General features: G+C 35.4%; 1 protein-coding gene across 2 annotated transcripts; it reads right to left on the reverse strand.

The window, feature by feature from the left end:
- Positions 1-1,855: 1,855 nt before the first annotated feature.
- LOC144555337 (U-box domain-containing protein 33-like) lies at positions 1,856-6,666 on the reverse strand. Of its 2 annotated transcripts, none has more exons than XM_078303633.1 (8): positions 6,232-6,666; positions 5,703-5,821; positions 5,435-5,544; positions 4,395-4,806; positions 4,179-4,301; positions 3,526-4,053; positions 2,709-3,434; positions 1,856-2,433 (listed from the first exon to the last, which is right to left on the reverse strand). In XM_078303633.1, the coding sequence occupies exons 1-8, from the start codon at positions 6,578-6,580 to the stop codon at positions 2,251-2,253; spliced, it is 2,550 nt and encodes an 849-aa protein (XP_078159759.1). In that variant the 5' UTR covers positions 6,581-6,666; the 3' UTR covers positions 1,856-2,250. The 2 variants fall into 2 exon arrangements, with proteins under 2 accessions (XP_078159759.1, XP_078159758.1); XM_078303632.1 differs by having other exon boundaries at positions 4,179-4,304.
- Between the last annotated feature and the right edge of the window lie 4,618 nt (positions 6,667-11,284).

Raw genomic sequence — 11,284 nt, forward strand, 5'->3', positions numbered from 1 at the left:
CACCCTGGTTTTACTCATTATAATATAAGCGACCTGAACTGAGTAGAAGTTTTAATTTAGGGAAAATTTCCGGTGTACTCATGTAAAGTTTCAAAATAGCCAATATCCCCATGAATACACTAAAATAGCCAATATCCCCACCAAAACTTCATTTTCTCCCTTTTATCCCCTTTAATTTATTTTACCTTACATTTAACTATATAAAATATAAATTGACCAATATACCCTTTCATTAAAATGGAGGTGTCCATTATATTTCTCAAAAAGATTGAATAAGAATTAACAAGGCAGGGAGAGGAGACGCTTCATCTTTCCTTCCAATTCGCGCTAAAAAATATTTCGTTGCCTTCTTTGTTCCAGACTTTATGTTATTCCCTCCTCTCTCTTGCAGCCTCCTTGTTCTTCTTTGTATTTTGTGGCGTTGTTGTCTTTCTCCATTTTCCTATCTATATATTTTGAACATTCTTACAGAAATTTCGAATGGTTCGTGGAATGAATTATACAACTATATTGAAACGGTTACCTAAATTATACTGCTTCTGATGGTATTGTTGATAGCTTGCAAATGTGCCAAAAAAAATGACCCTTCATCTCAATGAGTTTTGGGTCAATTTTCAATTTTGGGTTATTGGAGTAGGCATCCTGTAGGTACACGAATTTGGGTCATGTTTAGTTAATTACACCCAAATACAACTGAGTTCCTCTCAAGTCAAATCCCATGTACTTGTGAATTTCGCTCTTGAGGCTAAATTGGGTTGGCATCGGGTTAAATGTGGTTGTGGTTCTTTAGTTGTTGGAGTTCTTTATATTTTTGGAGTTTTTTATTTTGATCCGGTTTACATTGTTGGGTCGAGAATTTATTGATTCACGTAGCTCAAAGCAGGAAGAGAATTTATTGATTCCATATACAAAAAAGAATGGATAGCACCTACAATCAAAGGAAAATGTACCTATCTCAGAAACAAAAAAATTAATGTACTGGTTGCACAATCAGAGAAGAACTCTTTGGTATCAAAGAAAAATGTTGTCTCAAAAACAAAAGAAATTGTGCTTCTTACGCATCTAAAGGAGAATTCACTAGTTGAGGTGAAGGTCTACAACAGAAAAGCTGAACAAATTCAGTTCGAAAAGCATAGGAGAATTCACCATATTTTTTTTTTCATTTCTTGACAATTTAAAGTTTTTGGCATCGAAAGACTTTGTAAATGTAACAACATTAGGTTCTATAATAGTGGATTTTTGTAAATGTAACAATATAGATGTATAATTCAATCCACGAATCATTCAATATTTCTATAAAAATGTTCAAAATAGATAGGAAAATGGAGAAAGGCAACAAAGCTACAAAATAAAAAGAGGAACAAGGAGGACGGAAGAGAGAGGAGGAAATAACTGGAAGTAAGACAACAAAATATTTTTTTGGCGCGAATTGGAAGGAAAGATGAAGCATCTTCTCTCCCTGCCTTGTTAGTTCTTATTCAATCTTTTTGAGAAATTTAATGGACACCTCCATTTTAATGAAATGATATATTGGTCAATTTATATTTTATAATAGTTAAATGTGAGGTAAAATAAATTAAAGGGGATAGAAGAAAGAAAATGAAGTTTTGACAAAGATATTGACTATTTTAGTGTATTCATGAAGATATTGGCTATTTTGAAACTTTACATGGGTACACCGGAAATTTTCCCTATAATTTACAGCTTGTGTGGTTGTGTCACTGGATATAAATTACAGAAAAGGGGTTCTCGTAACAATGAGACAAATTCAAATGTAAAAATGAAGACTGCAACTGAATTATGTTGAGATATAAAAAGCAAAATCAATAAGATAAAAAAAAATAATAATAAAAAAAAACACATGACTAAAAGAAACTAAACATTCGCAGGTCCCAACATGCTATTATACAAGACTAAAAAAATTTAATTTAAAAAAAACAAAGGCTATGTTGGTACAAAAAAAAGAACTCTATCAGGATCCCAACATGGTTTACTAAACACCCGCAGATCCTCTCTCTTTGCTGCCAAATTGGAGCATGAATGTGTACAATGTGAGGGAGGGAGGCAGCATAACTTGATCTATATACACTCCTATACAAACTGTATATACATGACTAGAACCTGGCTTTAGCCCTCTAAGCTAATTTAGACATTAGAAAACCAAACTACACTATTTACAAAAAATATGACCAAACTAAAAGCACCGCCCGCAAATCTATACAATAGAGGCACTAGTAAAACAAATGATTTTTAGGGTTGACAGAGCCAATCTTGAATGGCAAATCGAAGAGCATGGTTCGGAGTGAGGTTAAGATGCTTCAGCTTCAAGTTTGTCATCGGTGAGGTTTCTCTCCCATTCTCCAACCAGTCACGTAGGGCCCGACCCTCATATGTGAATCCATCAGCTGCCACTTGTGGATCATTCATGATTTCCTAACATTGACATAATTAAGCATAATTGGTTAGATTAAAGGATATAAACCAAAATGATAGTAATATGATAGCTTAAAAACCCTCCCCACCCTCTTCTTAAGACAAACTATTGAGTCCCGTGAAAGAGCATTTCAAGGCATTTTAGCAAAAATGAGAACATCCTCAAATAGAATCCAAATTATCCAGGATTTTCCTATAACTAGAATTACTCTAATCTCTCTAGTCTATACCAAAGTACCATCAGTAGCCTAACAAAAATAATTGACTTCACTAACCTGAAGTATTGGGCAGAGGAAGTAAGTAGGAACAGGTCTTTCCTTAATCATATGCAACTGCTCAAGTTCTCTGACGACCTCAGGTGTCAACTCAGGTCGAGCTCGTGCATTCATGTCACAGCACTTGAGACCAAATTCTGCAAGTCTCCTTGCCACATCTGCAGGCCACTCCCCTGCAGTCCTATCCAACACCGATGCAATATTCTCAGAAGCAACCGCTCTCCTAACCTCATTTGCCAGCCCCAGAGGCGGCTTCCCAGTCAGAAGCTGAAGCACTATGATCCCAAACGAATAAACATCAGATTTCGGGCTCCGCAATTTATAACTCTGCAAATCTGGGTCCATGCATGGAAATGAACCCCTTGGTCCAGCACCCCGCTGGTACAAGGGAAGGTCAAGAGTGTCCTCTGGCATGAGGAGGCAGATGCCAAAATCGCCGATCTTGCACCTGAAGTCAGAGTCAAGGAATATGTTCGCGGGCTTGAGGTCACCATGCACAATTTTTTCAGGTCTAGAGGAGTGGAGGAAGAAGAGGGCACTTGCAATCTCAGACACAATGCGGACCCTGGATCGCCACGTCAGAGGGGCAGCATTACTGCCTCGAGAGAAGAGGCGGTCCTGGAGACTACCGTTTGGGAAGTACTCGTAGACCGCACAGAGTGCTTCAGAGCATGCACCAAGAAGAGAAACAAGATGTGGATGCCTCAACTTGCTCAGCACAAACACCTGAAAATTGAAGTAAAGGGATATATTACTAATAATATTGTGTGGTATTTTTATTGTTGCATTGGGAAAATGGTCGAGAAGACGATAATACCTCTTGTTGGAACTCCATCAAGCCTTGAACATTGCGTGGATGTAATCTCTTAATAGCCACGCTCCTGTTCATCATCTCTCCTTTGTAGACGGTACCATTGCCTCCTTGGAAAAGCTTGAAACTCTCTGAGAAGTCGCAGGTAGCAGCCTTGATATCTGCCAAACTAAATTCCCTGAAATTGTAGGAGTCATCTCCCAGACCAATCATGTTATAATTCGGGACCCACATGCCAGTTTGCCTCAGCTCCTTGCCTCCGTTCTTTGCACTTTTCTGTCTCTCAAGCTGAAGAATCTCGATGGAGCACTGGAGCACCTCCAGCTCAGCAGCAGCCTCGAAGTGCTGCTTAGAGAGCACCTGTGCACGTGAATCTAGGAGGGATAGGTTCAACGTTGTACTATCTAGCTCTTTCAGGGCTTCTTCTCGCTGATTTATGAGAACTTGGTGTCTCTCCTTGGCTGTTTTCAAGAGATCTTCAATCTCTCCTCTTGACTTGGCTTCCCGTGCTTGTGAAGCTTCAGAGGCTTTGACCTGGTCAGTGCATTAAATAATTCTGTCAGTTATCATACCAGGTTTATGCACACTTCATGACATACTGGAAAAAGAAGTATAATCGGGCCAATCTAATAAACATTCATTGTAAATATTATGCTCACTCTTTTTAATGTGTCATTGATTTCTGTTTCTATTTCTTTACGCCTGAGAAGCTCAGCAAAAGCTAAACTCCTTGACCGCTCAGCTTCCTTCATGAGTTCATTCAGATCATCATATGAACTTTCCTGCTAATAGAATAGAAAGTCTTTTAATAAAAGAGAACCCAAATAAGAGCTCCCCTGAAAGACAAAATGGATGGAACCAATGAAATACAGTACCTTTGGGGTCAGTTTTGACTGGAACCTGACATCAGAAGTTGGATCAGGCCAGCAAGGTGAGCCACCCGGAGGCACCAAATCATTCAAATAAGACATCTTAGCACTGTAAGTGGCTCCCCTGAAATATAAACCACTTTCTTCAGAATCGGTGTGCTCGGTCTGGTCTAGAGCCAGAGCTTCTTGGTCGATTTCAGAATCGTCCTCTGATTCATCAGTGTTGGAACTCGACACACTGAATCTGATTCTCTTTGTGAGAGAGGTATCATCAGGATTGTAACTATTTGGGTTGGTGCTAATCACTTCTCTAGTCCATACATGCCTTCCCTTGCTGACGAACCATACTTCACAAAATGCAGGCAGGTTCTTCACTAAGAAAGTTGTCTTGCTAGAATTTCCTGTCAACCTGAAACCACTGTATAAAGTAGACCAAACTCTAATGTCAATTTCAAAAGGGCACAAAAAATAGTAGCTAAATATAAAGTAGACATCAAATCACTAATTTTTACAAAGCTGTTGAAGTATTATTGATGCACATTCGGTTCTGTTAATAATTGCCAAATCTGACCAAAATAAAAACAGCATTTGTTTGTGATAGTATTTTCACTTAATGATACCTAATTTTAAAAAGATTAATTGCTAGATAGATTTCTATACTTTTCCCAATGTTTGTTGGTTTATGTTGGTGGCGGTTGCACAGCGATCATGGGCCATGGATAGTGTGGTCATCTTGCCAGTTTGAAATTAAAATAAACCCACTCATACATAAAGTGGTTTACAAATGACCATGCAACCTATTTTGTATATAGCTAACTCATGTTTAATAAATGAAAACAAGTTGTAAGAAAAATGACCTAAAAGCACAGAACTTAGAATCTTGGATACCTAGGTATTAGACTCTTTAATATAAGAACCAGTCTGACAGGTCAAATGAAAGTGGTAGTAATAATACCAGGGTTTATTGCAAAAAAGTGAAAGTTCAGTTGCTCAGTGCAAAGTACAAACTGAAAAACTATGGTAGCTCTGTTAAAACTGAAACATACTTATCAGGTGCAGATCCAACAATAAGCTTCCGAACACCATGCTGATTAACCAGATCCACAATTCCATTTTGAATTTGGTCACACTCTACTGCAGCAATGCTTGCTTGCACCTGAATTTGCAAAATCATAATCCCCCTTGACATATTAGTTGGTTGAAGACCTCTTGGGTTCCAAAATTATGAAAATACTAGCATATCTATTATATGAAGACAGTGCTATGGCAAACATGAAGGTAGTAAAGCCAATCACACTTAGTGAAGAGAATCACCTGAGACGTGCGACAGTACTCGAGGTAACCATGCAGGATTTTTCTTGTTTCAGCCTTCTCTGTCCTTCTATAGTCTCGAACAATCCCCTCTGTTGCTTGACTTACTGGGATCTTTCCCACTGAAATTTGCAGATTGTTTGAATAAGTACACAAAGAACACAGTAATTACAAATAGTAAGTTTGCTCTTCAAGTCAATGACCTAATTTTCCACAGAATTATTACTGGTCTTCTCTTATAGAAAACAAAGAAGTTCCAGAGGATTTTATGAATCTGAATCTGAGTGTATGATTTTCTTAGATATGGGGAAGATTAAAGCTATAAGCCTATTATAATACGTCTTACTTATAACAAGAGACTTAAGAAGCAACATGTAAATTTCTATGGGGAACCATTAGAACAATAAATAAATACAAATAATTACCAGATTCAGCTGATAAAGGATCTGTTCCTAATATTACACAATTATAACCAGATATCACAGATACATAACTTTGCTGAGAAGTAGGAAAGAGAGAAAGAGAAACTAACGGAGAGTGGGAATAACAGGAGACGGCTGGTAGACATGAAGCAGGACAATCTCGGTGCAACCGAATCGGCGGAAGGTCCAGCGGAGCAGGCTGAAAGTCTTCTCAGGCGATTTACCGACCGCCACGTGGAGCCTTGAGCCAGCGCTGGAATGGGCAGCGCCAGTGGAGACGGCGAGGCGGGGGTGCGTAGAGAAGCGGTGGATGGAGGGACTGGGCGGAGGGGACGGTTTAAGGACCTCCATCGAGGCGGAGGCGGTCAACTGGAGCTCTCCAGTCAAGGCAGACCCGCGCCAGCGATTGGGATTGCTGTTGCTGTTGCTGTTCCGATCTCTCTCTGCTGGTTGGATCATAGAGGAGGAGAATCGGAGAAAGCGATTTTATTTAAAAAGAGAGAGAGGCGAGGCGGGGGAGGGAAAGGTCGTGGAAATGTTCAGACTTCAGACTATAGACCTAGCTTGGTTGAATATTTTATTATTTTGTGTTGACTTTGACTATCAGACTGACCAATCGGAATATTGGATCGAGCAGTGGGCCATCACAAAGAGGGTAAGCATTCATTTTTTTTTTTAAATATAAACGAATTCAAATATGAATCATATATTATTGACTTTGAGTCTGGATATAATTTGAATATTGAAACAAAAATAAAGTGAAACATGTCTAATGCGAAAAGCTTACTGCGAAGTATAATTTTATGCTTTGTCACTATAAGGATGGTATCAATTTGTAACATTTTTATCTTCAGATGTAAAACTAACTAATTAATATTTTTAGAGATTAATACTAAAACACGTTGAATGGAGAAAAAAAAAAAAACAGAATCCTAGCTTACTTGGCTAGCAGCCTACAACCTGAGCAGTTCAAAAAACACAAACCGATGATGAAGTCTGAAATCTATCAGACTGTTGGCCTGTAAATGGATACCCGTTTTTAGAAAATATGGATCAGAATAATTATTACTCCTGCTCATTATTTTTATAAAACAATATAATTCTTGTAAATGGAATAATGGATACATAATTCATAACACTGGCAATGATTTTTTTTTTTAAATTATGCATGTAATGTATATTAAAATAATTCAAGTAAATCATTATATCTTGCATCTCTCAATTTTTTACATATTTGTACTAGAAAAGGAGCATTCACTTCACTTGCCACTTGCGTTAAGCTTCAAAATCATTAAAGCGAGCTATGTCATTAGAGGCGGATCATTTGACTCCCATTTAAAAAAAAAAAATGTATTTATATATAATTTTCTATATAAATTAGAGTAAAATGTTGTGTTTACTATAAAATTGATTCCATGAGCAATATGAAAATTTTATTTGATTGATCTTCATTTCCGTTTGGCACCTTAAAGCTTAAAAATCGAGTTCCGTCCATGTACGTCATCAAACACTTTATTTAATGGATATATAGAACTACTAAATTATACTTTTCTTTACTAAAAAATTTTTGCATTTTTTTTCGGAATTTATTTTTATCTGATAGCTTTTATCTTAATTTAAAAATAATTTTTCTCTATTATATATATATATATATATATATATATATATATATTCAAGGCAATTTAAAAAACAGTCTAGTACAATCAAATGATGGGTATTGAGATTAATCGCACCGAGGATAAGAATAAGAAATTGTGTTTCAATTAATCTACAATTGATTCTCTCTCTCCTTTTGCTTTCTACTTATTTTAGAGGTGGGGATGAGGATTGAGGGGGAAGCATGGAGATATTGTCTACAATTCTATGCAGCATATATAAAGAATATTCCCCTTCTTCAAAGCTAAGTCTATGTTATTTTTAAACCATTTCAGCCAATAAGCAGCAGTACTTGCTGGATTTGATGCTTATAAATAATAATAAAAATTGTTTACATTATCAGGGTTGTCTGGATTAAACGAATGTTAGTTTTAGAGTTGAATATTTGAAGCATTCGAAGATTCCCCTATCTTGAGGTGGGAATTTATGAGACAGCTAAAGATGCCACTGGCGTGTTGGAGAGTGTTATGAGACAATTTCAGCACAAGTCAATTATTATTATTATTATGGCAAGTTGGTGGACAGATATCAATATTAAATTTTAGTCTTGCATTTCATATACACCTTCTTCTTTTTAATTTCCTTATTTTCTCATTCCTTTCTTCTTTGAATGCGACATATTTTTCATTATCTTTTGGAAAACCCCTATGAAATAATGGACATATTTTTTGAGAAAAAAATAATATTACGACCCAAATCTTTGACCGTCATATAATGGAAATATTTCAGCAAAACCACCAAAAGATGTACCTCATCTTTTAACTGGTTTACTGTTTCATATTTCTAATTCAAAAGTATGATTAAATTATAACTAGATGTAATCGGATTCCGCATTACTTAGTCCAATTCCATAGAATCACAAAATTAGTTCAAAGTGTACACTCGGGAGCGACGTGTATCCGCCTATCCGGGGAGGATATGAATCTGCTGCTATTCTTAGAAGAATAACAGCTTGCTACTCTTCTAATATGTGTCTATCTCTCTCTTTAAAAGAGGAGGAGAGAGAGGGGGAAGAAAAAAGGTACAGAGAGAAAGAAGAGAGAGATAGAGAGGATAGCACGGAGAACACCGAATTTGAATAACAGCAGATTTTGTTCCATCCGGGGAAGCTTGTCCTCATTAACTTATATTACATCAAAATAAAGTAATTTCAAATCAAATTAAGGACGTAAGCAAAAAAGAAAGCCTGATTTGCAAATAGGTCCCTGGCAAATTTTTTTTTTTTTAGGTGACCCTGGTAAAAATTCAAGTACAGAAGATAGTAGTGGTCAGGTTGTTGGAAATTTAAAGCTAGCTGGTTGATTAAGATGGGATTGACCATTAATAGCGGATTCAGTGGAGTGGTACGAGTCTCCATCTATTTTGAAATTAAGGCTCAAGTTTTGAAAATGACAGCTAAAACATATATTGAGATGTGCAGGGACCCTTTAAAAATAAAAAAATAAAGATCGGATGTACCAAATCTGATTAAAGATGATTAATTAATTGACATTACATTATTATTTAAAAATGTCTATTTAGGGATGTTAAATGACTAACTTATTAAAAAAAAATAGTAAACTAGAAATATATTTTAAATTTTGTCTTGAAAAAAAATGTCTGAGATAACTTTGGGGTAGAATGAGAGTGTTGTTAAGTTTATCAAACCTTTTCGTGAACTCAACTCTAAAACCTATCAGATTGACTTCAAACGATGAATCTAAACCATTGAAATCCATCAACTTTACGAGTGATGTGTTTACATGCAAAAGTTTTAACTTTTGAATTAATTTATTATAAAGTTAAGTTATTAAAAATTAGAAGGTTTATAAATTAATTTTAATGCATCATTTTTTGAACTTATCTTACCACTTGACTCTTATATTATAAATTAGTTCGAAAATTCAAAATTTTCAAATGTAAACGCATCACTTGTAAGTTAGTAGAATTTTAATGGTTTAAATTTATTAGAATTTTAATGGTTTAAATTTATCGTTTGAAGCTAATTTAATAAATTTTAGAGTTAAGTTGTAAAAAAAAAACTAGTAAACTTAAAAACATCCTAATTCTACTCATAACTTTGAACCAAAAAATATTTTGTTTTGCTAAACCAAGTAATCCCAAGCACAAGATCGATCAAACAGAGAACAACAAATGCTACTAAGAATATAACTAGAAACCAATTTTACACGGCCCTCAAAAAGAAAAAGAAGCTCAAAATAAGCTGAAAAGGTATATAAAAAAAAACCCGATATTTAATATATTTTACCACATATAATCAAGGTTTGAAAATTTTATTAAAAATACCAAAGTCGCAGGAATTTCCTGTGACTTGGAATTAAGACCTCAAGTTGCACGAAATTCCTGCGACTTGAAATAAAACTCCAAGTTGCAGGAATTTCCTACGACTTAGGGCCTATATAAGGGGGCACAGCGGTTTCTCTCTCCTCACAATTCATATTCTCAAAATTTTCTTCTCTTTTCTCAATTCCGAAATTTCTCCAATTTTTCTCCTCTTCTCCCTATTTACAAGTCCCTATATTTTTTTTAAAATTTTATTTGTAGTGTAAAAATAGTTGTAAATTAGTCCAATTAAGTCAGTAAGGTACCAAATTAGTATGAAATTAGTGTTAATTATATTTAGTTAGTTAAATTTATGTTAATTAGTGTTAATTAGGGTTAATTAATGAAGGTATCAGATTTAGTGGTAGTTAGTGTTAATGTAGTTATCAAAATTAGTTGTAATTATTGATAATTAAGATACCAAAATTAGTTTTAATTTTATTCTGAATCTTTTAGTCCAAAATTTTACAGCAATTAGCATATTGTCAAGTTTTTTTAGCCAATCTGACTATATTTTTTGCTTTTTTTAGCATATTTTACTGGAATAACATATTTTTAGCATATTAGCGTATTTAAACATATTTTTACTTTAATTAGGGAGGCCTCTAGTAGTAGGACTCAGCCTGACTATGGGTCCGAGATTGTGGGATCCTTATTCGGTACCCCCTCGCCACCGCCAGCTACCTATGCGGCTGAGGATCCATGGGATACAACACTCAGGATGAGCAGAGAGGCCGAGCCCAGTGAGATTACACCTGGCATCGCGCAGAGAGGCTAAGGACTGTGGCATGACTGGCGTCGCACATTCAACATAGAGAATAGGGGTCACCTAGCACAGCGATACTCCCCTTCATCTTTCCGTTGATAGAGAGTAGTTTTATAGTTTTAGTTTAGTTTAGCTTTAGTTTTGTTATGTTTTATTATGTTGTATTATGTTTTAGTTTGAGCTGTGTTATATATTTTTATAGTTTTATGATAGTATTTATATCCTTTTTTCATAGCTTTTTTTTGTCACTAAATTATACAACAAATCAAAACAAAAAATAACAACCAAAAATAAAAAATAACAAAAACACAAAAAAATAAATTGATTAAGTTCGCATAGCTAAATAACAAAACAAAATTAAGAACAACAATACGACAACATAAAACGGAAAATTCTACTCCTTAGGAAGCGGCTTCTGA

Source organism: Carex rostrata, chromosome 6 (assembly GCF_964058835.1).
Source record: "Carex rostrata chromosome 6, lpCarRost1.2, whole genome shotgun sequence".
In the NCBI taxonomy this organism is placed as follows: domain Eukaryota; kingdom Viridiplantae; phylum Streptophyta; class Magnoliopsida; order Poales; family Cyperaceae; genus Carex; species Carex rostrata.

Bases quoted from the DNA above. Each gene is read 5' to 3' on its own strand.
- LOC144555337 (XM_078303632.1), bottom strand. From the start codon at position 6,580: ATGATCCAACCAGCAGAGAGAGATCGGAACAGCAACAGCAACAGCAAT. The intron at 5,822-6,231 runs GTTAGTTTCTCT...TGCAAATTTCAG, and splicing joins TCCTGTTATTCCCACTCTCC to TGGGAAAGATCCCAGTAAGT. The intron at 4,305-4,394 runs GTACTGTATTTC...CTATTCTATTAG, and splicing joins AGTCAAAACTGACCCCAAAG to CAGGAAAGTTCATATGATGA.